The sequence below is a fragment of the Dermochelys coriacea genome, chromosome 2, assembly GCF_009764565.3.
Source record: "Dermochelys coriacea isolate rDerCor1 chromosome 2, rDerCor1.pri.v4, whole genome shotgun sequence".
NCBI lineage: Eukaryota > Metazoa > Chordata > Testudines > Dermochelyidae > Dermochelys > Dermochelys coriacea.
Window position 1 is genome coordinate 241,709,613 of NC_050069.1, and position 27,831 is coordinate 241,737,443.

General features: G+C 38.7%; 1 protein-coding gene across 6 annotated transcripts in view; it reads right to left on the reverse strand.

Annotated features, from left to right (window-relative positions):
- The window catches only part of EPC1 (enhancer of polycomb homolog 1), a 114,040-nt gene that overhangs the window by 1,443 nt on the left and 84,766 nt on the right, over positions 1-27,831 (reverse strand). For 3 of the 6 annotated variants that reach the window (XM_043509544.1, XM_043509545.1, XM_043509543.1), the window contains 10 exons: positions 25,222-25,381; positions 23,619-23,795; positions 23,442-23,531; positions 23,209-23,357; positions 22,966-23,013; positions 20,433-20,785; positions 4,515-4,633; positions 4,347-4,433; positions 3,623-3,764; positions 3,135-3,501 (listed from right to left, as the gene is read on the reverse strand). In XM_043509544.1, the coding sequence (XP_043365479.1) occupies positions 3,135-3,501; positions 3,623-3,764; positions 4,347-4,433; positions 4,515-4,633; positions 20,433-20,785; positions 22,966-23,013; positions 23,209-23,357; positions 23,442-23,531; positions 23,619-23,795; positions 25,222-25,381 (1,692 nt within the window). The remainder of the gene's footprint in view (positions 1-3,134; positions 3,502-3,622; positions 3,765-4,346; positions 4,434-4,514; positions 4,634-20,432; positions 20,786-22,965; positions 23,014-23,208; positions 23,358-23,441; positions 23,532-23,618; positions 23,796-25,221; positions 25,382-27,831) is intronic. The other 3 variants (XM_038393043.2, XM_038393037.2, XM_038393039.2) reach the window with 3 other exon arrangements.

Here is a 27,831-nt window from a genome sequence, read left to right on the forward strand (position 1 = left end):
TCCATTCATCAACATTGTAAAATTGTAATTTAGTACTTTTAACGCAAAATATTTATCGAAATACTGGGAAAAATAAATTTCGACATTTATATATTAAGTAAATCTAAACAAACTGTTTGCTAAGTTTCCTTGGATGATTTGAGAATTTTCACTAGCGATGTCAAGCGATTAAAACAATTAATCCCATGATTAATTGTGCTACTAAACAATAGAATACCATTTATTTAAATATTTTTGGATGTTTTCTACATTTTCAAATATATGAATTTCAATTGCAACACAGAATACAAAGTGTACAATGCTCGCTTTACATTTTTTATTACAAATATTTGCACTGTAAAAAATAAATATTTTTCAATTCAATTCAATACTAATGCTAGTATTGTAGAGTGCAATCGCTTCATCTTGACAGTTGAATTTACAAATGTAGAATTATGTAAAAAAACTGCATTCAAAAATAAAACAATGTAAAACTTTAGAGCTTATGAGTCCACTAAGTCCTACTTAAGCCAATCGCTTAGACAAACAAGTTTGGTTCAAATTTGCAGGAGATAATGCTGCCCACTTTTTGTTTACAATGTCATCTGAAAGTGAGAACAGGCGTTTGCATGGAACTTTTGTAGCTGGCATCACAAGATATTTACGTGCCAGATGCGATAAAGATTCATAAGTCCCTTCATGCTTCAACCACCATTCCAGGACAGGTTCTGCTCGATAACACTCCAAAGTTATTTCCTTTTATTATTGAGTCACTTCTTTTGGACAAAAAGAAAAGGAGTACTTGTGGCACCTTAGAGACTAACAAATTTATCTGAGCATAAGCTTTCGTGAGCTACAGCTCACTTCATCACGAAAGCTTATGCTCAAATAAATTTGTTAGTCTCTAAGGTGCCACAAGTCCTCCTTTTCTTTTTGCGAATACAGACTAACACGGCTGCTACTCTGAAACGTGTTCTTTTGGACAATACACTAGGAGTATATCTTCAGAAGGGACCTTAGTCTATCTGGCTACTGCCCGCTCTTTCCTCAAATCCCTGCTCCAGACAAATTTCTCTTTGAGGCTGAGAAATTTCTCTTTGAGAAATTAGATGCCACCAGCAGAAGATTTAATTTTCTTTTTTGGTGGTTCAGGTTCTGTAGTTTCTGCATCGAACTGGTGCTCTTAAGACTTCTGAAAACATGCTCCACACCTCGTCCCTCTCAGATTTCGCATGGCACTTCAGATTCTTAAACCTTGCGTCACGCGCTATAGCTATTTTAGAAATCTCACATTGGTACCTTTTGTGTTTTGTCAAATCTGCTGTGAAAGTGTTCTTAAAAACAAACATTGCTGGGTCATCATCCGAGACGGCTATAATATGAAATGTATGGGAAAATGCGGGTAAAACAGAACAGGAGACATAATTCTCCCCCAAGGAGTTCAGTCACAAATTTAATTAATACATTATTTTTTTAATGAGCATCATCAGCATGGAACCATGTCCTCTGGAATGGTGGCCGAAGCATGAAGGGGCATATGAATGTTTAGCATATCTGGCATGTAAATACCTTGCAATGCTGCCTAAAAAAGTGTCATGCGAATGGTTGTTCTCACCTTCAGGTGACACTGTAAATAAGAAGCAAGCAGCAGTTTCTTCTGTAAATGTAAACAAATTTGTTTGTCTTAGCGATTGGCTAAATAAGAAGTAGGACTGAGTGGACTTATACGCTCTAAAGTTTTACATGGTTTTGTTTTTGAGTGCAGTTATGTAAAAAAAATCTACATTTGTAAATTACACTTTCATGATAAAGAGATTGCACTACAGTACTTGTATGAGGTGAACTGAAAAATACTAATTCTTTTGTTCATCATTTTTACAGTGCAAATATTTGTAATAAAAATATGAAGTGAGCACTGTACACTTTGTATTCTGTGTTGTGATAGAAATCAATATATTGAAGACGTAGAAAAACCACAAAAACATTTAAAATTTCAATGGTTATTCTATTGTTTAACAGTGCAACTGATTTTTTTTATCGCAATTTTTTTGTTAATCATGTGAGTTAACTGCGATTAATTGATAACCTTGTTTTAACAAAATGTGAAAATGTGTTTTGTTTCAACTGATGCGCAGTATGCCATATTATTGTCACAATTATATCACACGTAGAAAAAAAAATGTCACCACCAAAACTCAATATATACTGGTAAAAAATCTTGGGAGAGTAAAAAGAGGAAAAACTAAGAACTCGATATGAAAATCAAATTAAAAGTAAAGAGGATAAGAACACATTAAGAGTAAATAAATTAAGTACAGTAATTTAAATGGTCTGACAAAGAATTAATATATCACATACTATGCAGTAGCCTGTATATTTTAGAAATGGCATCCATTTAGAATAATTCTCTTAACTGCTCTCACTCCTATTTAAGGGGTAAGACAAGCAATTAAAACATAAATAGCAACTATCTGGTATGGAAGTCCCTCATTTTTGTTAAGTAATGTGAAGAACTGAACAGAAAAGGATATTCCCAGAGACCCATATCTACTACTTCACAAATTATATGCAATAGCACACAGTAGATATAATTTCTTCAGTTTATAAATCACAGACCTCTGCTGAAATATTTAACTAGTTCATTACCAAAATAATAATAATAATAATACATAATGGCTCCTATAAACATTTAAGACTGACTGAAAGCATGAGAAATAAATAAAACAGCCTAATTTCCAGTTTAAAACCTGATAATTTTATTACAAAATTTTAAAAAATTCACAATTCACAAGTTCTGCATTACACAGGTACTCCCTGAAAGCTTTGCCAATGTTCTAAGTGTAAAAAGATCTTTGGATGACCATTGATCCAGATTCCCTAAGGTCATTCATCTATTGACAGTATCACCTCTTTTAAAGGAGCATGATAAGAAGGTTCTCCCCTTTTATGAGGCAGTAATTTGACTCTCAAATGGATAAACAAGGCTGGTTTTACATTGCGTTTAGTGGAGATGAATTTTCCCCTTGATTGGTACTGTCTGGTAGAGCATGAACAGCAGCTTTGGGTTAACATTCTGGGTTTCTCAGCTTACAGTTATGTCATTGTGGAAAACCATAAAATAAAATGAAGAAAATTCAGACACATACAGGACTTACCTTGGTACTGCATCCACAGAGGATGAAGCTGGAACCTTGGGCACCTGACAGTTTGCTGCTGCAGCCAGCTTTAAGGCAGATGATGGAACAGCACTTAAAGTCCTAGGTATATGTCGTGCATTGAGTGTGGAAATAGAGTTTACAGTGGTAACCGATGAGGGTACAGTTAATCGAATGTTGTTCCCAATCAGGACCTGAGTTGTTGCAGAGTTGGCAGCAGTTACTTGGTGACTCAGTGCACTGTGGGAACTCGAAGTCTGTGTTATATTTGAAGGCGGTAACAAGGTTGAACCGGCTGCTGACGATGAACTTGTTTGTACAAGTGCTGTAGGTGTAGTACTACTGAGGTGTAAGCCCTTGTATACTCCTACAGAAGAATGATATTTAAAAAAAAAAATAAGAATCTGAGACTCCAAACAGGGATTTCACATACCAACTATGAAAGCAAAATACAATCAGAATGAATTTAGATTTGTATAGGTCTATACCTGAGGCCTGAAGGATGCCATTCACCCCAATTCCAAGCACCACATCATCCTTCATTTTGAATCCCATCAATTGTTCTGATGTTACCAAAGCTGAAGCAGCAAATTGAGCACTGACAGAATCCAATGTCTTGGAAACAAAACCCTAAGAAGAAAAGTGGCAAATAAATGTGATCAAGTTTCAAAAGGTCAGTATTCTTCCTATTTTTATGCATAAACTAGTAATGCACAAACCAGTGCAGATAAGAAAGAACTGTTCCCTCAAACCAAACTTCTGATGTTTGGTAAAGTTAAATAATTAAATGCAGTATTTCCCATGTACTTATAATTCCAGTACTAAAACATGCACAAGTATTTTAAATGCACAACATGCTGTCCTTCCATAGCATTTCTCACAAGATTTCCAAACCAATCTGGAAGATTCAAGGAGGTTCAGAAGTCCAACAGCAACTTCTGAACTTTGTGTTTGTGCATTGACACTTCAAATGTTACATATTTAGCTGTTAGATATTTTCACAACTAAAGACAGGACATGTTTATACATTGTTATTAAAAGGTAAAAATCTGGCCTCAGAGCACAGCCATACATAAGTCAACAGGATAACAACATGGCTGGAATTCTTTGCAATATGTATTCCTGAATCTTTTTGAGTATTTCATTTAATTGATTCACTCATCTTTTTGGTTTTTGTTAAGAGGGAGCAGAGGCAATGCCTGCCACACTCACCTGCAGTGTCCCTTCTAAACACTTTACAGAATGGCTATGATGTAGATTCAGGCGAAAGCCACTTTCCTGTTGGTTAGTTTCAAGGTTCTATGGCAACAGTTGACAATTAGAGATGAACCCTGGTGGGAAACAATGAGGGATAAATCATAGCACAGACAAATCCCTCACCTGTGAAGTGTTGGCAGAGGAATTACTATTTGCTTGCTGTTGATGAATTTGTGCAAACTGCTGTTGCTGCATTAGTGCCAGTTGCTGTTGATGTTGCTGGTATTGTTCGGCTGTAAATGCTGAACAAAATATAAAAACGAGAAAATACTATATCAAAATATGTATATGTTGTATATATACACATCTTTTAGAATCCTAAAGCAAAACTGTTTCAACATACCACAGCAAATTCCTAAGAACCTTGTTGCATCTTTATGGCAACAGACTACGATCCTTCTAGCAGTTTTGTCCAAACTAAGTTTTCCCCATTGAACACATTTGTGGTGAAGTATTAAACATCTTCTGCCCTTAGCTTACAATATTTGAGTGAAGAAATCTCATTTAACTGAATTTAAGGGAGTAAACCCAGATTGGCACAAACCACCACTCAAATAAGACTGATTTGCAAAGATTGTGTTTTAGTGCAGTACATTAAGACCAACTTTCATATGTGCAGATTTGGGGCATTATCTTGTGGGATGCTGAGCATTCTGAACAGACTCCAATGGGAGTTAAGGTGTTCACCACCTCACAGGTGAAAGCCCTCAGGTTTAATATTTAGTTGAAAATACAAAAATGAATTTCATGTTTACTAACAAAGACTGTTTTACCACATTATGATCTCTCAACACAAACTTCACTGTTCCCACCACCCTCTGTTTTGTATAGACTAAAATACCTTCTATATTCGTATTTAAAAAAAATAAAAATAAAATAATCATGCACACTGTCAACTCCATCAATGGAGAATTTCATTGAAGTTATTTTCTTCCATAAAGGAGCTCTTAAAGAGTGATACATTAGTCATAACATGTGCAAATGTCACAATTTTCCCCAGTTAACCCACCTGGAAAAAAAATCCAGTCAATAAGAATGCAGTTGTTTATGTTGATTTACAGAAGGATGTCTGAGGAAAGACACTGTATTATACTAATTTGTCTATGGAGAGATCAGTTCTAAAAAACAAAAAATAAAATTCATTTTGAATCCCCCAAATGGTTTGTATAGTTTTAATGAAGAAAATCTCTATTGCCAATTTAAAAGTGGGATGATGGTGCAGATTGAATCCATTACAGAGTCAGCCTAGACCACACCTTGTGAGTTTTCCCAAATTAAATTTCAGGCCCCTGAATTTCTATGGATGTTCTCAAAACAAATATTGTGAACATTCTTATGGAACAACTTCCAATGCCTTCCAGAGTTACAACTGTTACCAAATGGAAGGTATCCAACTGTCTACAAGTCAACACAGGACTTAAATGCTTGTTCATGAAATATAGTATCTTGGCCAAAGCTTTTATCCTTTATTCCCAACGGCAGAAAATCTGTACTCCTATCAGACTACATGCATCTAATGTGTTTTTTTTGGGGGGGGGGGGGGGGGGGGAGACAAATGTTTTTAATCTTTGCTGAACTCTAGAGGATAGAATAGTTAATCAAATGGCTCGTGATGATTTGAAATCAGAACAAACAAGTTAATCCATAAGTAGTATCTAGAGATCATACGTCTTCAGCCTACATTCAACTATGAATTTCTCTGAAATATTTGCATCATTCGCAGCTACAAATTAAGATCTTGTACATTATATCTATATCTATCTATCTTTCTTCTGATTATGTATTGAAAGAGCACCAAATCATCACAGAATCTATTTTAGGGTTTTATACTGCTGCCCATCACTGTAGTATTTGAGTCTCTGTATCTAGCAGCTGAACACAGTAAAATGGCATAATATTTCAAACAAGTTAGAAGCTCTTCTGATCAAGTTCTTTAGTGAATAGGCATACGGTGGTTGTTTATATATAGCCATGTGTAATGCACTGCATCACTTTCCAACATATTTCTTTTAAAAATATGGCAAATTGAATTGAGATTGGTCTTAAAGATTTGAAAAAAAAACCAAACACATTTACTGCGTTAGTAGGTATTTTATTTACATAAATCTTTTTATTAGTGAATTATAACTAGTTAGTGCTATATTATAGTGTTTTGAAGTTAAAAGTTTAAAGTATCCATACAAATAATGGACTAGGAAAGTTAAGATTTTACAATTTAGATTATTTTTCTTCCTGTTCATTCTTAGTAATTTGGTGAAAGGACTTTGCATTCTAAATTAACAAGTTTGTAGATGTATTGCTTAAAAAATGAATTGAAATGATTTACTAAAAAGAGGAAAAATCCATTGTTCATCAATTGGAATCTTAAACTATAGCAACATAAAGCTGCATGTATATTTTAAACAAAGTTTATCTAAAATTATGGCCCCCTTTTACCTTCCAAAAGCTGAATTCAGGATTTTACATTTCAGCTATGTTATCAGCTATGATACATTTGCTAGGATAGCAGAGTACCAAACTAATTAGTTCATAAATGAAAAGACTGTATAATATGTACGGTTTTAAAATATAATTTGTAAATTAAAAGCCATGTTAAGGGGACACTCGATAATTTAGTCCTGGCCCCCGCCCCACAATTACCCGCAACTTCTTTTATCATCATTGATTACATCAGAAAAAAAGGTTTCAGAGTAGCAGCCGTGCTAGTCTGTATTTGCAAAAAGGAGTACTTGTGGCACCTTAGAGACTAACAAATTTATTTGAGCATAAGCTTTCGTGAGCTACAGCTCACTTCATCGAATGCATTTGGTGGGAAAAAAACCACAAGTACTCCTTTTCTTTTATCAGAAAAAAAGAATCCAGTTAATCATTAATACTTTGAACAATGAAACCAGACTGGTCAGTTTGATTTGCATATAATTACTTTCAAATTCCTTAAACATTTTCTTTTGCAACAATAAAATATTGTAATAGCATGGAAGCAATAAAAACACTATCCATCAAAGTTTTAACACTATATTTTGGGCCTAAACCACTTGAATATTAAATTAAAATGACAAGTTAACTGAAGTTTACATTTTTGTTTAACAAAGTTACTGTACAAAAAAGTGTTGAGCGTGGTCATTGTTCATAGTAGTATTTGACAGAGATATTAATTTGGTACTTTTGGAAGGAGATATTTAGATTTACAAATGAATGTAGTTTCCAATAGCATTTCAATGAATTATTGCAGTCCATACAGGAATTACCTTGCCAGCCATTATCAAAATAATTGCAGTAACCATTCTAAAAGGCAAGTGAAAAGAAAAAACTGATCTGCACCCACAGCATTTTAATTATTTAGGCTCAAGTTTTCAAAGAGGCCTAAGGAAGAATTGAAATTCAATGGCAGTTGGCTTAGGCGTATTTGAAAATCCCAGCATAAGCAGTACAAACTCCTGTTAGCTTTTTCCCCTATAATTTCTGGACACTGAGATTATACCCAAAGCATTGACAAATGACAATTTATTTTTTTCTAGTGGTTAAAGAACCAGATAGTCATGGGCTCCAAGCATTATTTCCAGCTCTGCCAAAGATTTGGTGTGTGATCCTGGGCTATTCACATCCTCATACTTCAGTTGCATCCATTTTACAGACAGGAGGAAATACCTCTCTCATAGCGTTATTACTGAGAGTCAAAGTTTGCAAACTACTTAAACACCCTCTGCTGGAAACTGTTACAGGAATGTAACAATATTTTTCACCCCATACTATGTCAAAATGCTACTTTCACATAACAAAAAGTCCAGTATATGGGCCATAATCTGTATTTGTTTTAAGTGTTTTAGTTAGAGAAGCTAACTTCTTAGTCTGAGCTACCTATGGAAAAGCCCTACATACACTGATGACATAACCAATCAAGAATGCTGATAATATACTCTGTCCAAACCCAACTGAGACTGATTTTTCTGTGAAGGGGTCTGCATTAAAGGAACACATCCTAGTTGGCTAAAACAAATCAGATTTATTTTGCTCTTTTACAGTCCTCCTAATCTGCTTCTTAATTTTCCTCCTGTATTGAGTACAGATCAGAGTTCTCTTGTAGGCCACTAGGCCAACAGTGTGTTTAGCTCTACTAGTAAGACACTGTGGTGAGGCAGAAGTTTTTGGGAACTGGTTTTTCCTTGTGTAACACACACACCAAACAAAACAAAAACCTTTTAAGTGTTCTTACTTTACAAGAAAGCATCTCATCTTCAGTATCCTTTATTTTCAGTGCATTTGTACAAATCTGATTGGAATTGTGCAAGGCTCTCCTGTGAAATTATAGGTCTTCATGACAAAACTGCTCATCATTGTAAAGTCAAGGAGAGGTTCTAAAAAGTCTTGAATTTCAGATCAAGAATTAAACAGTTTCACTATTTTTTCCATAAGTGCAAAACTGAATTTCTCCAACAGCTTTTCTAACAAAATATATTTCAGAAAAAAAAAAAATCTATTCATCTCTATGAAAAGCCATTTAGTACTAATATTTGTGGATTAACAGCAAATTAACATCTGCCAAAAACAGGCTAACTATAAGGACTGCAGAGAGAATCCCTTTTGCTTTCTTCTACCGCATACGTTGTTCTTGATTGTAAAGTGAAACCAAGTTTGTTATGTAAACATGAAAGCTTAGGATCCCAGAATCTTGAATGTCAATAAGATCCAGGTAATGAAGGGAAATTCTAAACTTGTTGAAATGGGTAATCAGTTTAAAAAACAAATTCTAAGATGATACTTTAATTTTTTTTTAATTGCTGTGCAAACTTATGGAAGTTTTATTACTTCTTAGCTCTTACTCCATACATGCTTGAAAATCTGACATATAGACAAGATGGGTGATCAGCTCCAACTGGTAAAGCTTATTTCTAGCTCCTAGTTCTACCATTCAATTTTTAGTAATAAAATTGTGAAGTGTAGCTCTTAATATCAACGCTCACAGAAGCATATTCTTGTGACAATTTCACTAGAAAATAGCTTTTCAAGTTTTCATGTGGTACTATCTGACAAAGGAGAAGATCCCAAATCTTTCATCTGTACATATCTGTCTTAGATTTAGATTTGTTTCAATATTGCAGTCCAAGGACCAAGTAAGTAAATACTTATGGAGTAGATTATATTTTTAATTCTCAGATCACACAGTGCCTTTTTTTCAGGTACTTATGAAGACCAAACATCAAGTCTAGCTATTTTAAGATCAATTATATCTGAAACCATGTTAGAAGAATTGTGCTACACGGGTGCATCTCCCCAACATAAGCTAGGAAGCCTAGATAGAAATTGAAGTAGAACAATGATACCCAAGAGAAGTACAAGTGCACCATAAGAGCACAAAATTGTGAACTTTGAAGTTAAGAACTCATTGTAAATATAAAATACTTTTGTTGACAGTTTCAGTTTCTTCAGATCAGCCACATTTGGATTGTGAAGATTTCCATCAGAAATCATTCTGATTTGTCGTAACGAGGCTTCTGAGGCTTCTTTAAAACGGAGGGTATTCTAAGAATGTTGAACTCTAGGATGATTGAACATACTAGTTAGAAATTAAAGAGGCATGTGAATTTTAAAAAATTCTTACTCAAGTTCTGATAGAAAGTAATGTACTATTAGTAGGTTGATAATTTTTAGAAGGCACTGAACCTTAGTACTGAGTTTAAGTAAGGCTTCCATATGGCACCAACTTTCTAGGACTACAAGGGCTGTAGGTTTGGATGCTAGCAGTTCAGTAGCATCTGAGCTCTTTCATATTTCCTAACAAAACCCAATACAGTAAGTTCAGAATACCACCTCAAATCTTAGTAACCATTTTTGATACGTTAAAAATTAAAAGTAATCGGAAGTGTTAAGATTTAGAGCCTGATCCAAAGTCTATGGAAGTCCATGGAAAAACTCCAAATTGCCTTGAATAGGCTTTGAATTTGGACCTTAAAAAGAACAGCTGTACAACATCTAACGGGGCACACTGCAACAAAATTTCAATAACTCTTCTTTTTCCAGTTTGTTTTCTCTGCACAACCAATTGTTAGAATCTCTTCCGAGACATTGCATTAATGACTAACAGCGTGACAGGCTACAAATTTATTAAAAGATGAATTTACCCAAGAAACTGCATCTCAAGTAGGTTATCTGAAAAGAAAGTCTGATAGTTCAAAGGTTTGCTTTTGTGGTTATACGTAAGTTAGCCACAAGAATTCTTTTCACAGTAGTGTTTGCAGCACAATGGCTGAACTGAAGCAGAGTTAAAAATCAACAAGTATCCTGGCAAACTATTTCTTACGCTACTTGACAGTTTACAAGTTCAGATTGCAATGTTACAGGTTAGTCAGTTCACTCATGATTTGAGTTACAGTCAGGCATCTTGCCTTGTGGAATTGTCCCATGCTGTCCAATAAAAGGGATAGTGTGTCTATCCACTTTGTATACTTCCTATACGCCACCTATACCGTTAATTTCCTCAGCATTTTAGTAATTAAGAAATGTACAGTGCTACTGGTTTTCCATAAACAGGAAATGAGCACAGAGGTTTGCTGCTTTGAAAACAACTGCAGTATGGACAGGTACTGTAATTGTAAGGAACTGAAGATTTGAATTGATAACCAATTCTGGAATAATGATGACAATACATTTCAAATATTCTCTTGGTCATAGGTGCAATCTTGTGTGATAGCTCAAACTTTTAGGACAGGCTATAGTTGACACAGTAGGAATGCATCTTCCCAAAATATTTAAAGAACATACCGATTTTTACCTATCGACTTTACATATGTGAATTTCTCTCTAGTTTTTTTTTTTGGCTCAGTAGTTAAAGTCAGCCCACTAAACTAGTATCTTGTAACTGTACAGTTTAGCTTGACGTGCCTTGTTTTCCATACTACTTCATTTATACAAATCTTTGTAGTGTAAATATCGTTTTTGTTGCAAATCTGAATAGGAAAATGAAGGTTACTTACCTGTAAGTAGAGCTTCTTTGAGATGAATGGTCCCTATCTGTATTCCATGGATGGGATACGCATGTGTGCTATGCACCCAAGGCGGGAATTTCTTGCAAGCAGCGTGTATTGGCCCGCAGATGTACCATAGCTCACCTTGTGTTCCCAACGGAAGGCAGTGCAGGCCGATGCCTCTCCAGTTTTCCATTCTTACCTCAGAGTAACCAATCAGCAGCAGAGGGGTTGGAGAGCAGGCAGTGGAATACAGATAGGGAAACGCATCTTTAAGAACCTCCAGTTATAGGTAACTAACCTCCATTTTTTCTTCATGTGATGGTCCCCTATATGTATTCCACATGTGGGCGATTAATAAATAGGTGGTGGGTGTGAGGATGCAGAAGTGATAGCTGACTGTAGAACTGCTGTCCCATGGTTGTATCTGCAGTGGACTACTTCACCAGGGCATAAGACCTGGTGAAGGTACGAAAAGAGCTCCAAGTAGCTGCTTCACATATATCTAGTATGGCTATATGGTATATAGTATGGCTAGATATATCTCAGAGATGCAGCTGAAATAGTCTGCTCCCTGGTGAAATGAGCCTTTACCCCTTCTGGGGGTGGAGGATGCCAGTTGGTCAGTAAAGGATAATACAACCGGAGATCCATTTTTAAAGTCTTTGTGCTGATAAAGGTTGATATCATGATCGCTCTGGAAACAAATAGGTTTAGGTGTCTTTCTAATGTCCTTTGTTCCAAAGCCCTCCAAATGTCCAGAGAATACAGTCTTCTCTCCTCTTCCGAGGCATGTGGTTTAGGAAAAATACAGGTACGTGGATGACTCAAACTATCTTGGGTATGAATTTGGGGTGGGGGCATAGCAAGACCTTTTCTTTACAGAAGGTAGTATATGGAGGGCCTGCCAATAAGTGCTCGCAGTTCTCTGACTCTTCTGTCCAATGTTAGAAGAGTCAGAAATGCCACCTTCACGGACAGACAGTCACACAGCAGGTGGCTAGCAAAAAGCAGGTGGCTAGTTAGTGGTAAGAGACAGACCAAAATCGGAGGTCTGACTGAGGTTTGACCTTAACTGCTGGTAGAAAGGATCTGAGAATCCCCTTCAAAAAATTCTAATTGTGACAAGGTGCCTGGAGATCATACAGTTATCTATTGAGGATTGAAAGCACAGATAGCTGCTAAATGTACCCGCAGGGAACCTAACGCATGACCTGAAGACTTAAGGATAAGAAGATTCTTTAAGATATCAAGGATTCTGGTGGAGTTTGGAGACCATATGCATTGATGAATCCAAGCAGAGAAATGCTTCCATTTAGCTGAGTAAAAGCTTTTTACAGAATCTTTTGTACTTTGATTAAAGATGAATTGCACCCTCTTGGAACATGAGCATTCTATCTCCGATGCCCATCCAAATATCAGGCTCTGAGTTGCAGCGGCCTTGAATTGGGGTATGTGATTTTGCCTGTGTTGCGTTAGAAGATCCAGTAATGTGGCGATGTTCATGTGTGGTCGTACTAAGAACGTTAATAGATTGATGAATCAGACCGGTCTTGGCCAGCTGGGTGTGATGAAGATGACTCATGCTCGGTCTTGGTGGATATTCCATAGAATGCCAGGCAATCCTTCCACAACAACAGGAGGGCATCTCCCAAAAAGAGTCTTTGTCCAGTGCTGCTCTGGAACAGAACCAAGGCAACTTCCTGTTTGCCTGTGAGGTGAAATGGTCCCAGGCTGACATTTTCCATGACCAACTACCTAGTTGAAAAACAAATTGTGAATCTCCCATTCTTGATTTGTGGACAAATGTCTGCTCAGGCAGTCTGTTAGGGAATTTTGCACCCCTGATAAGTATGCTGCTGATAGGGTTAAGTTATGTTTGATGCACCAATTCCAGAAACTGACTGCCTCTATGCACAGAGATTTAGTTCCCCCTCACTTGTTTATATAAAATACTGTTATCTTGTCCAACATTATCTGAATATGTTTGGATTGGATGGATGGGAGAAAGGACGGTCTGTCAGGCCTGCAATGCCTGAGTTCCTATAAGTTGATGTACATTCTGGACTCCCAGGGGTCCAGATGCCATGTGCCATATGTTCACCCATGTGCACACCGAAACTCAAGAGGGAGGCATTGGTAACTATGGTTGCCTCAGGTGTGGGTGTGAGGAACACATTCCAAACCGAACCTCCTGCAGTTTTGTCCACTAGACAAGAAAAAGAGCCTAATACCTAGGATGGAATTGTGACCTTGTAGTTTATGGTGCCATTCACTGGTGAATACGGCAAGAGAAGCCAGGCTTATAAGCACTATAGATGTAATCTGGTGAATGTTGGCACGTGTGTGCATGAAGTCAAATGGCCAACGAGTGAAAGGCAACTTCCAACAGATGTCCTGGGTCTGATAACGACCTTGTGCATAAGAGTGCTCATTACCTGAAACCTTTCAAGAGGTTGATATGCTGTTGCTGTAGTTGAGTCTAACAATGCCCCTATGCAATCTATGTACCTGGGGAGGGGGGAAGGGGTTGGGTCAGCGTGGATTTTTTGTGATTGATGCAAACACCTAGGGAAGATAAATGGCTGAGCAAAACATTGGTTGCCCTGTGGAACCCCTCAATGGAGTGGCCTGCAAGAAGCCATTTGTTGAGGTATGGGAAGACACTAAATCCTTCTCTTCTCATGCAAGCAGCCACCACTGAAAAATCCTTTGTAAACACCCTGGATGCAGTGATCAGACCAGAGGGGAGTACTCTGAATTGGTAGCGCTCTTGGTGGAAGAAGAACCTGATGAACCTCCTGTGTACTGGATGGATATTAATATGAAAACATGCATCTTTCATGCCAAGAGCCACAAAACCATGTGCCCTCCTCTAATAAGGGAATTATTGATATCAAGGATATCATGCAGAATTTTAGTTTTCAGATAAACTTGTTTAATTGATATACATTAAGAATTGGCTTTGATCCTCCATTCTTCCTGGGGAATCAAGGAATAAGGAGAGTATAACCTCTTCCTGTGGTGTTGAGGTGGAACCATTTCTGTGGCTCCCCTGAGGAGCAGGGAATTTACCTCCTGTTGTAAAAATCTCCTTGCGAGAGTGGTCCCTGGAAAGGAACCAGGAAGTGGGCTTGTGAAAAGCAGTGGTCAGAAACTCAAGCAGATAGCCTCTTCTAATATCCATTAGGGCCCTTCAGTCTTTGACAAATAGGGTAAGGTGACCTCTAAATACCTGAATAGGGAAAAGAGGAGGCATCAGTAAAGGGAAGCTGGTCTCGACAGTCAAAAAGAAATTATTCGGTTGGGGATTAGTGTGCTTAAGTGGTGGTGGATGTTGCAGAAGCTGGGTTCCTAGGTCTATACATTAAGTGTCTTTTGCATGGTGGCTCCTGAGAACATTGATGATAAAAGGGTTGAGGAGATAGTCTTGCCCTATATCCCTGTCTATAAAGCTTCTTCTGGGGGTAAGGGGTATGAATGCACAGTGAGCAAAGCATTATTCTCAAATCTTTTGGGCAGCAGAGATTCATCTGTTTTCTAATGGACTACCTTACAGTATCAAAAGGTAGATCTTGGATGGTACTCTGCATCTCTGTACAAAAAAAATCTGAGGATTACAATCATGAATCTCTTATTTGCCGTAGTCATCCCCCTTGATGCAGTATCTGCTGCATTCACTGTGGCTTGGAGTGAAGTTTTGGCCACCACTTTGCCCTCACCCACTAATACCTGGAAGTGGGCTCTATCCTTCTCAGGAAGTTTGTTCTTAAATTCTAGAAGTCTAGCATAATTGTTCAAATCATAAATGGACAAGAAGGCCAAGAGGAAAAGATGCTCTTTATTCCCAGAAAGTCAAGTCTCATATCCCTTATCAGAGGGTGTAGCCTTTGGGTGCTGTTGCTCTGTAAGTGCCTGCACCACCCTGTAGTTTGGCAGAGAGTGAGAATAAGAACTCTCCCTCTTGCATGGGACAAAGTAGCACTTCTCAGCCCTCTTAGGAGTAGAGGCACAAGAAACAGGGGTGTCCCAAACTGCCTCTTCTGTGTCTATGATGGCCTCGCTGATGGGGAGGGCCACACTACTGTCTAGTAAGCAGTGTTGAGCCTCCTGAATTTCCTCCAGCTGGATTTGTAGCTTTGCAGCTACTTTAAGCAATACCAAGAGCTCCAATGGGGCTGATTGCATATGGCTGAGTGATAGCAAATAAGACTCTTGCACCATTCCTGGGTGCCTGGCGTAGGGCTCCCACAGTCCCTAATGTTGTCAATAAAATGGATCCACCAGCAGAGGGGGACCCCTTGGCATCGGGTACCACCTGTCTCTTGGCCAATCTTATCTGGTTGGAGGTCGGAACCCTGACCTTCTAGGACTTGTCTGGGATTGCCTCTCCTTGGTGCTGCAGATACTCTTGCAGACCCTCCAACTCATCAGAAGAGAAGGCCACATCCCTGAGCAGCAGTAAGACCAATGGCTGCGCTTCAAAGCTGGTGGGTGGAATGGGAGAACAATTGTCTCCTTGTGATAATGTCCTGGAGTATAGATGGACCCAGTAGGAGCAGTGAATGGAGACAGCGAAGATGTCTTCTGGGGAGACATACGTCTCTGAGTACAAGGCGAGTCCATTGGCAGAGCTGCTCTGGTTGCTGTCTGGGGCTGCATTGCTATCAGTGTCGCCTTTGTTCCCGAAGTGGATGGAAGCACCAGGAGTTGTCTATCAGAAATGTGAGCCTCAATAAAGAAGTACAGGCAACAGTAATGTTTGTTGCTCACAGAAAAGGAGTATGGACAGTAAACAGTTTGTGAATCCCAGGACCCTGGGCATTATCCCAAACTTCTTGCGGGGGGGGGGGGGGGGGGGGAGAAGGAGGAGAGGAATGTTATTTAACTATCTGTGCTACACCATAAAACTATACATAATTCTTAGAGGAATGACGAACCAAAAAGGAGCTGAAGGAACAGAAGATTCCTACTCCAATCATGTGGTGGTAATAAGGAACTAGACAGGGATCAGCCTGGACTGCCCTGTATGCCCTTGGTTGGGAGCACAAGGTCCAACACACATTTCTTTTAAGAAATTCTGGAGTCAGGTGCATGGTGTGCATATGTATTCCATGTGTGGAATACACACAGGGATCACTACTCAAAGAACCATCACTTTTTTGAGGAACATTTGGAACTAGATAAGAAACACTAGAAAAAGGTACTACAGAAAATAATCCTACACTGGCATGAAAATAGACTGGATGATATATTGGACCTTTTCAATCTCTAAACTTCTATGATTCTATGTACCATTAGGTTAAAAATTGTTATATTGCGGACAGGTGATTTAGCTTAGTACTCCTGATAAAATAATGGAGAGTCATGTGGCTATAATCTCAATGACTTGTATTAATGTTTACTCCCTTCTCCAGATTAAAAAAAAAAATCATATTTGATTGAAGTACATCTGTGTCTATGAAATCAGACTAGGTAAATCTTTACATGTATTATTCCCATGCCAAGTATTAGAAGTTAACTGTTTCAGATAAAAATATGAATCTAAATTCCATACTGATTTTGTAAGTATTGAATGTTTACTATAAAAAGTAATTTACAATGTTGAACACATTTGATAATGTTCATACACTGAACATTTATTCACAGATTTAGTTTTTTCTAAACTTAAGATATAGCCAACATAATTAAAGTCTTCATCTAAAAGAGAAACTGTCTTATCTGGATTTTAAGAGTCACCTCTACAATCTATTTAAAAAACAAGTAAATACAGCTGTTAACCTTGAACTCCAAATTTGTAATCAGTTCACTTGTGATCTTTAAATGTGATCTGAAACCCATAAACATTCAATTTCTATTCACAACCTGCCAACAGTCCCTTTGTGTGTGTGTCTTATCCTAAGCAGCTAGAAACTTGCCCAGTATCTTTAGTGCAGTTTCTCCTCCTCGTATTAAACTTATACTGCAGCTGCTCTTTCCTACTGCCCTGCTTCTCTTTCAGATCACTGTATCTGCTTCAGGCAACTGGAAGAGCTGCTAAGAGGAGAGAGAAGGCAGCCACCAGAAGCCTCATATCAGAGGCTCTAACCAGTAGTAGTTTCAGCCCCAATCCATCTTCCAGCAAGGGGTGGAATAGACAGTAAAAGAAAAACACCAGGATGACTGGCAGGAGTAGAACAGAAAGAACACTGGGACCGTGGAGAGAGAAAGAAAAACACTAGAGGAGGACGTAGCTGTCTTTGCATGCACTCTGAAGATACTGCACGGGGGAACAGAGTGACAAGATGTAGAATATATGTATGGGAGACAGATCATAAAAACAATGAAAGGCAGGATAAAACCTATTTCCTGAGTAAGCATCCAAACTTTTGGAGTTCATCACTGGTTGTGTGTATTTCTGAAAATACTGGAAACAGGATTTTACCTTATTTCACATGTATTTTTCCAAAGGTATGCTGTTGGGTTGAGACAAACACCTAAGACTAAATATGGCAACGAGTGGGATTTAGTAAGGGTTTTTTTGGCTCTTAGTTTACCAGGGTATTTTAAGAACAACCTGAAAACTTTGTTTTGAGGCCCTGATGAATTAATATTAAGAATATAAAATGACGTTCACTGGAATGTGTGCACGAGAGCATGCCTTCCTCTCCACTCTCCACCAGCGACTGGGGAACTGTCCCTGAATAAAAAGTTTTAATATTGGCACTATACTATATTTAACTATATTTAATAATCAGCATTCTGCGCTCTCATTGGTTATCTCCTAGCAATGGAAAATGTAAAAAAAAACCCAGCATAGTTGCCTGACCATCTGTAGCCTTTGATACAATTGACTATGATGTTTTGATGACTTAGACCAGGGGTCGGCAACCTTTCAGAAGTGGTGTACCAAGTCTTCATTCATTCACTTTAATTTAAAGGTTTCACGTGCCAGTAATACATTTTAACATTTTTTAGAAGCTCTCTATTAGTCTATATATTATATAACTAAACTATTGTCATATGTAAAGTAAAGAAGGTTTTCAAAATCTTTAAGATTCATTTAAAATTAAATTAAAATGCTGATCTTATGCCGCCGGCCCCGCTCAGCCTGCTGCCAGCCTGGAGTTCCGTTCACCTAGGCCGACAGCAGGCTGAGCAGGGCCCTGGCTGGCAAGGGGCTGGCAGCCAGAACCCCAGACCAGCAGTGGGCTGAGCAGCTCAGCCCGCTGCCACTCAGCCTGCTGCCAGTCTGGGGTTCCATCCGTGATCTGTGATCCTGGCCCAGCCCACATAGGGTGGGTACCTACCTTCTCCCTGGTTCTAGCCCATTCTCTTCCTCTTAATACTGAGCTGAGGGTGGGAGTGTGCTGAGAATGGGGCCGGGGGTTGGGGTGCAGGGTCTGGCCAGTAGCTAGAATGAGGGAGGGAGCTCAAGGTTGGGGCAGAAGGTTTGGGTGTGGAGCGCTGACCTGGGCAGCTCCCATTTGGTGCGAGGGGTGCAGGTGGGAAATGGGTGTGGGTGTGTCCAGGAGCTCCTGTTTGGAGCTCAGGAGGGGATGTGGGGGGTGCAAGAGTCAGGGCATGGGAAGGCTGGGTATGCGTGGGGATGCAGGAGTCAGGGCTGCGTGTGTGTGAGGGGGGTGCAGGGGTCAGGGCAGAGGGCTGGGGGTGCTCCCAGCCCCCTGCCCTGAGCAGCTCACAGCAAGGGGCTGGAGTGGATATGCTGATTCCACCCCCTGTTCCCACAGCCCCATCCCTTCTCTGCCTCTTCCCCGGAGCAGCGCGTGTGCGCGCTGCAGCTCCACTTCTCCCCGCTGCAGCTCTGCTTCTCCCCCTCCCTCGCAAGGGCCATCAGCTGATCAGCAGCAGGGAGGGAGAGGAGGAGGAGCAGGAACCCAGCATGCTGGGGGAAGAGGGGAACAGCAGCCGGCAGGACTAAGCTTTTTCACCCTGCCGGGGGGGGGGGGGGGGGAGAGAAAGACAGGATTTTTAATGGCATGCTGCTGCCTGCCGAGGTCCCGGCCTGGGTTCGGCAGCAGGCTGAGCAGGATCGGTGGCTGGGACTCCGCAGGCAGAAGCTGCCATTAAAAATTGGCACGTGTGCCATAGGTTGCCAACCCCTGACTTAAGACTTTAGCAGGAGTGGATGGTTTAGCTGGTCTTGGAAATCCCAAATGATGATTTTAGGAGTAATTACACTTTCACAGGGAGCATATTTCACAAGCTCATCAGCAACTCTTGGCCTTCTGTGTTCTTTCAGATGCAGTTAGTGCTGACTGATCAATAAAGCTACTGAGCTAAGCATACTGGATTTTAGTTATTTGAGTAACTGCTTCTTCTCACATCTGCCATCTACTGCTGCAACAACCACCGACATCATCAGCTGGGGAGCTTGCTAATAGTTTTCTGATTTAAAACATCAGGGGGCTGACGGTCCAACATTTATTGTGACAGGTCCTCAGTTCTGGAATTCATTTCCTACAGTAGTTCTGTGGAGCTAGAGTTTACTGACACATTGCAAGGCCAACTATTTCTCTGACTTTTGTCCATGCATGGGGGGGGGGGGGGGAATATTTTTTATAGGGGAAGGTAGTGTCTTGACTTTTTGCAAAAAAAAAAAAAAAAAAAAAAAAAAAAAAAAAGAATCTGTTGTATTAAAGTGCATATGCATACTAGGATTGTAACATTTTATTGATCATAAAAATCAACCTTTTGTCTTCCCATAGATCTCTAACAGGTAGGGTGGTGGAAAATTTGGGGTTTAAGGTTTTATGCTTTCTTAGACAATCTTATCATTTTTAATATGGTCATCTGTCTTTTATATCAACTAAAAACCCTGTACATAAATGGACTTCATACATTTCTAAAAGTCAGAATTGCGACAAGTGCTGCCTTTGTACACACATTTGAAATAAACTCTATTAATGTTCACGTTAAAAATGCTAACTAATTAGTTTTCAGTATAAGTGATAAAACAGATGATTCACTGCTGTCATTAGAACAGATCACAAAGAAAAAATGGATAAAATTCTAATATTTTTGATTCTCTGAGTCAAGTTTAACATTTCTAGAAAAAAGTTTGTCAAAATAAACATACCAAAGTGTGCTGAACCACTGCTACTTTTACTTTGTATAGAGGTACTGCATGTCTGGGTCCCAGGTTGTGCTGTGCCTGTTCGATTTATACCCCTGTATAATTTCCTACAGGAGAGTTCATCATTGTCACTGTCATGTAGCGATGGTGTCCGAGGCCTAAAATGCCGCCATCTACATGATTTGATATTGACTAGTATCTGACTGAGGTCTTTAGAGAAAGATTTGTCCGAGGTATTTGTTTCTGAGGTATTGGCAACTTGACTGATTGAAGAGTGTTGCGTTGAGGAAAGCATTTCCAAATCCAGCTTGCGAAACGTACTGTTGTAGTCTGAATGCGCTCTGTCCAGTAGCACCCTAAAATGGAAGTGCAATAAACTTAGCAGACAATAAGCCAAAACCAGAAAGGTCAGCACACACCAGTTTCTCATAGCAGGAATTTCTTTAGCATGAACAAAGCTCAAAATATCATGAAGTACAGCCACACACTTAAATCCTACTTTACGGTGAGTGGTGTTTATTTTTTAATAAACTGGAACTTGTCATGTCAATGTTTCAGAATTTATTATGACTCATCTAACAAACAGCAAAGCACTCATACATTTTTTGAAATTTTGCACTTCAACTTGGTAGAACTGTACTGAATATTAAATTTGCGAAGTATTACGTATGTGAGAAGATAAAACTGAGAAAGTTACATTTTAATCCATAAATCCTAACTAAGCAGCAAAACGCATCTCCAAAGGGCCAAAAAGTAAGCCAATTCCTTTCTTAGCTGCTGAATACACTGGTTCCACCCATAGAAGTGACCCAACCCAGCCTCTCCAACCACTGAATATGCCCACAGCCACAAGAAGTGCTAACGCTCTCACTCTCTACCTATCTAACCTCCTGGCAAAACCCTCAAGGGGCATCCAGATCCTTTCCTGATTTGTTGAAGTTAAATTAGAAGATACTGAAATTCACAGATTCCATAACAGTGTGATTTAGATGCTACTATTACCCTGAAAACAGAATTAGGGTGCCTCCAGAATATAGCTGATCTGTTCTCATTAGGTATGGGTTTCCAGGGTAAGTAAAGGAAATATCTTGGGCTTGCCAGTGGTTCCGTTTCAGAAACTCTGAAGAACAGCTCAGACCTGTTACCCCCAGAGGACACTGATACAGCCTTCCGATAAAGATTGACACAAGCAGTATTCTTTTCAAAACACAGTACTTCTTTATTGGTGCAAATATTAAGAATCCTTAATACAACAAACTAACAATCCCCTTATTGATGTTATAAAACACAAATCCTTTATAAGCTAAAAAGCACCCCAAACCATGTTGTCTAACAGTTTGAGGTGATCCTAAGTGATATGCCTTGCTTCAGAGAGCTAATAATCCACAGGTCACAGAGCAGTTTTTAAGATGTTCTTTAAATCTTACGTATACAAGTTCCTTTTACAATTAAAACACATTCTTACATCTTTATTAGCCCACACATGTACGTATACACCCCACACCCACCTATAATTATCTGACAGACTTATTACACCATACTGTCTCCTGCGCATTCTGTCTCTTCTCTGTTTGCTCCAGGGATAGGACTCCCTCTGACGCTGTTCTTTAGAGTGTGCTCTCTTCTTAGCTCTCAACTATCCACTCAACTACTCCTGCCACCCACTGACACGCTGACCTTTATACAGTTCTGTCAGAACTTTATAGACCTTCTGATATTATCCTTCTGTCAGATCTTTCTTCGGTGCATGCCAACTACCAACATTCTAAACTGTTCGTTTTATTTTTAGCCTGCAAACCTTATTTGCCTCCCAGTGGTATGATCTGCTGCTATTTTTAGCACTGTTTACCACCTTTTACTGTCAATTCTATATTTAGTGCTCTGTGACCTGCAGCTTCCATCCAATGGTGACTTGTGCTTATTTAAAATGGAAGCCAGAGATCTTGGGACTTTTAAGATGGAATTTCTCTGGTATCACTACCACAGCCATTCAGGTGTTTTCATAGCAATAAGTTAATATTGTATAAATCTGAAAGTTAAGTGAAGATATTTGTTTTGTTGATTGAACTATGACCTGACCAGCTTATTTTAAAACACACTCATTTAAATATCTTTTACATTTTGTATAAATATGTATAGTCTTTAATTAGGTATGGCAAAACATATTACCTATATAAAGAAAAATGAATACAGAAATGCTTCTAGGCCAAGATTTTAAGAAGTGGATGCCTAAAGTAATGCTCCTTAGAGTCCATAATTAGCCACCTAAGTGAATGTCCTGAGTATCTACCATTGCTCAACTACCTCACTGGCAACTGCTTTGGTACACAGCACTTTTGAAAGATCAAGTACTTAAACATGAACTTAGCTTAAGTGATTTGCCACACCTAGGCCTTATTGTCACACTGAACTTTCAGGACTTCAGTGTCTCAAGTAGAGGATGGTCTCTGGGTTCTGGGAGAGGGGAAACCCATTTTTAAAATCTACCATTCACCAACCAATCTTCACAAATAATTTTTATACTACAACCGCCAACCTTAGGTCTGAAGTGGTAAAAGCCTTCCCCAATATCAACAGTAGTGGTCTATAAACAAAGAAGTAAACAGTGTCAGGATGGCTTTTACAGTGGAACAAATGAAAAGCTAAAAATCAGTAAGTGAAAGCATTCCATATGTTCTATCTTTTAGGGTGCCAATGTCTTTCGTTTTCACTTTTGCCCTTGTGTCAATTTTAAAAATTATCCACAACTTTTTAATAGCAATAATTAAGTGCAGCTTACCTTCCGCCACGCCCAACCCGTCTTCGTGCAAACCCAATACACCTTTGGGGTACAGTGAGTGTGGTTAAGCAGTATCTATAGCGGACATCTCCTAATCTTCCATCTTTAGGACTACTCCATGGCCAGTTGCCAGTTTGGTCTAAATGAGGCTTAAAAGAATTTGAGAGAACAATTAAAAAGATTTATTCTATAATGATGCTCAGTCTTACAGTTTATAAATAAGTCTCACTTACAGCATAGTACTGACAACCTGCTTTCCTACGGAAAGCAAAAGGACCGTCAGGATCATTTTCTTCCTCAGCTTCGGAGGAACCAGACATAACCTTTGAAAACACAAAGGGAGCTGGTAAGTTCATGAGATAGATTTCTATTGCTCTTAGAAAAGAAGCAGTAAACTGTAGAGATCATACTTGGGAAAGAGGTTCTTCATCTGAGCTGGGGAAATCATATTGATTCAGATCTTTAGCATTAAAGACTGGCAGTGCAGCAGGACTTGTCTGTTGAGGAGTAGCAGCAGCAGATGAAGGTAAGACTTTGGGCTTCTTCTCATATTTTCTTTTGGGTCTTATAACATCAGCTTTCTCTTGCTGCAAGAAAATAAGTTTGTTAAGAGTCTGTTTTTGAAGTTTTTCTGTTGCAAAATTGCGACCCTTCAGTCTTTTACTGAGTGGCCAGAGAGGTTGAAGTGTAGGAGAACTGCTGAACTTGAATTAATATGCAAACTAGATACCATTAATTTGGGTTTGAATAGAGATTGGGAGTAGCTGGGTCATTACACATACTGAATCTATTTCCCTATGTTAAGTATCCTCACACCTTCTTGTCAACTGTCTAAATGGGCCATCTTGATTATCACTACAAAAAGTTTTTTTCTCCTGCTGATAATAGCTTATCTTAACTAATTAGCCTCTTACAGTTTGTATGGCAACTTCCACGGTCTCTGTGTGTGTGTGTGTGTGTGTGTGTGTGTGTGTGTGTGTGTGTGTGTGTGTACACACACACACACACACACACACACACACACACACACACACACACCTTCCTACTATATGTTTCATTCTATGCAGCCGACGAAGTGGGCTGTAGCCCACTAAAGCTTATGATTTACCCAATAGACCATTACATGGTGTAAACATGAATTTAACATCATGTTAAAAATTCTTGACAGGAAGTACTCTAGTTGCCTCTTTCAAGCTTTGCAGTAGTGTTGTATACATGAGGAAGAGAGATTTTGGGGGATAAAAGTATAGATACTTGCATATAATTGCCTAATGATATAGTCCTATTTATCAAGTAAAGCAACATTGAGGAATTCAGCTGCCGCCATTAATAAATAGTGTGCTCTAGAAACTTAATTACAGTAGCAATGTATCACCAGTCTGTAAAGCTCAGACTGATTAGAACCCAACCAGAAGCATTCATCCTTTTAAGGCAGATGAAAGAAATTCCATATGGACTACTAGATAAAGGCTCTTTCAGATAAGACTACTATGAGGTGTACTGCATTTGAAAACTGACATCAATAATGAATTTATAAAGATATCTTTCACCAAACTGTAGATTTTAAGTTACTTTTTAAAGATGTAAGCTGCAAAAACTATTTTTGCCAGTTTGTAAAGTTAGTTCACAGGCAAAACTGTATGAACAGCATTAGCTGAAAATAGGGACCTAAACGATTCCTGATATAATCTTGCTAGAGTCATAAAATACAAAGATGGATTATCCTGATGGAAGTTTGACATGAGCCTCTCCCAGTCCTGAACCACTTGCTCTATACTTGCTTTGAACGTCTTCATTTTGCTTTATTTCTTATGCAAGTAATCCTATCTTCAGTAGGACTCTGACAATTTATACCAGTGGAGGATCTGCTAGTGTACTTTAATGATAAGTCTTTCATTTTGCAGAAAAGGTTGTACCTTCAAAAATAAGCATAATTTCTGGTATAGTCTAAAACCTTGTGTGTCCTATTGACACAAGACAATGAATGTTTGTTTATAAGTACCACTTCTTTACCTTGTTAACTTTGAATTCCTTCAAATCCATAGCTTCTTGATGCTTAAATGGACTGCTATTTGTAACAGGAATGATGGGGATGGCATAGGTAGGTTTCATTGGCTGCCGCTGTGCCATAACTTCCGACACGATCTCTCCACTGTAGTCACCCAAATTATACCTGAAATTAAATTTTTTTTAAGTGCTAAAAATTGTCAAAACCCCTGAATATTTGCATACTATTGCAGTACACGACATAGTGTAACTTAGATACATTACATAGTAGTTACAATTAGAATACTACTCACAGCTTTGGGCACTATTAAAAAGATGTATAGCTAAATCAGAAAATCCTCAGAGGACAATAACTAACAAACAAAAGACAACATTTAGACACTATTACTTCAGGAGAGAGATTAATATAATGGATTCTGCATTGCCTAGAGAAAAGTAGGCAAGGAACCAAATAATAGTTCTCTGTAAGAACTTCAGAAAAGTTGTAGAAAATGAAGAAAAAAGGGGTGGGAGTAGGAAGGGAAAAAATAGAGAATTATTATTTTAGTAGGTGGGTATGTCACAAGTACTAACGACCTAAACTAAAAGTAGTAAGAAGTACTTTAAACAACAAGGCAAAGATGCCTGAGCCATAATCTCATATTACAAGCTTTCATCATGTTAGCAACGGTTGGTTCCAAAATGTCATTGCACCACAACTCCCTTTTGACAACAAAAATTATTACATGATCCCAGGACAGGGGACAGAAGCCTGAGCCCTCCCGAGTCCCGCCGCCCCGGGCGGGGGGTCCAAAGCTAAAGCCCTGCTGATCCTATTAAAACAGGGTCGCAACCCACAGTTTGAGAACTGCTGTGCTATAGTATTCAGTGTCTTAAAAGATTAAAACTTATAAACAGATATATTTCAATTTCTGAAAGTGTCCATATAATTGGCTCAGAGTAAACATACATACATACATAAATTAAAGATCAATACTCCATGTCAGAAATCAACTAAAAAACCTCTACATATTGCAAAGATGACATCAGGCTATCATGAGGTGGGAGGGGTGGGACATGTCTGTTGGATAATGTGTTTATAGAAGTGCTTGATTATATGCAAACTCCTCCTACAGAACAGTGCATTATATCACTGGAGAAGGCTGCCAGCTCTTCTGCCCAGGTTGATTTTGGATCAGATGTTAAAGAGGATGGTGAAAAAGGAAAGGGGTAAAACCTATAAATAATTTGTGATTCACTGCCACACCCAAAGTTTTTGATCTGTGTCCCTGGCATAGACATCACTCATGGCAAAGCTTAATTTCACCTAAATTTAAGATACATCAAAAGAATTCCAGGTTTCCAAAATGGGGAACTACACAATAATCAGAAAGCTACTTAAATGGAAATTAAAAGAAACCCGTCACAAGGAAAAAAAGGCCTGCAAACTACATGGAGACTATTTAAATCATCATAACAGAGATTCAAACTAAATGTATACCCCAAATAAAAGAGAAAAAAACCAGTACGAGAACCAAAAAATGCCACCACAGCTAAATTAGAGTAAAAGGTGCATAGAGGCAAAAAGGCATCCTTTAAAAACTGGAAATTAAATTCTAGTGAGGAGAAAGGAACAAACTAGCAAGTCAGGTGTAAAAGCATAAGCTAGGCAAAGAAAGAATTTGAAGAGCAACTAGCTAAAGATAAAATAATTACTGTTAGTTCTTGTAAGTACATCAGAAGCCGGAAGCCTGTCAAACAATCAGTGGGGCCACTGGACAATTGATGAGTTGAAGGAACACTGAAGGAAACAAGGCCGCTGTGGAGAAGCTAAATTAATTCTTCATATCAGTTTTCACTGCAGAGGATGTGGGTGAGATCCCCACACCAGAGCCATTCTTTTTAGGTCATTTTAGGTTAGCCATTCTTTGAGGAACTGTCCCAGATTGAGCAGGTTTTGGACTGGTTTTGAGCAGGTTTGAACTCCCCCAAAAGAGCACGTTTTGGAACCAACAGATATATTAAGCAGTAATAAGTCACCAGGACCAGATGGAATTCACTCAAATGTTCTGAAGGAAATCAAATGTGAAGTTGCAGAACTATTAACTGTGGTATGTAACCTATTGCTTAAGTCAGCCTCTGTACCAGAAGACTGAGGGGTAGCCAATGTAACACCAATATTTCAAAAAAGCTTCAGAGGCAATCCTTGCAATTTTAGGCTGGTAAGCCTAAATTCAGTATAAAGCACATTGGTTGAAACTACAGTAAAGAACAGAATTATCAGACGCAGATAAACATGATATGCGAGGGAAGAGTCAACCCAGGTTTGTGAAGGGAATTCATGCCTCAGCAATCTATTCGCGTTTTTTGAGGATACGAACAAGCATGTGGACAAGGGTGATCCAGTCGATACAGTGTACTCGGACTTTCAGAAAACCTCTGACAATGTCCCTCCCCAAGAAGCGCTGAAGTAAATTAAGCAGTTATAGGATAAGAGGAAAGGTCAGTAATTGTTTAAAAAAAAAAAAAAAAAAAAAAAAAAAAAAGACAGGAAACAAAGGGATAGGAATAAATAGCCAGTTTTCACAATGGGGAGAGGTAAATAATAGCATCTCCAAAGGATCTGACTGGGTCCTT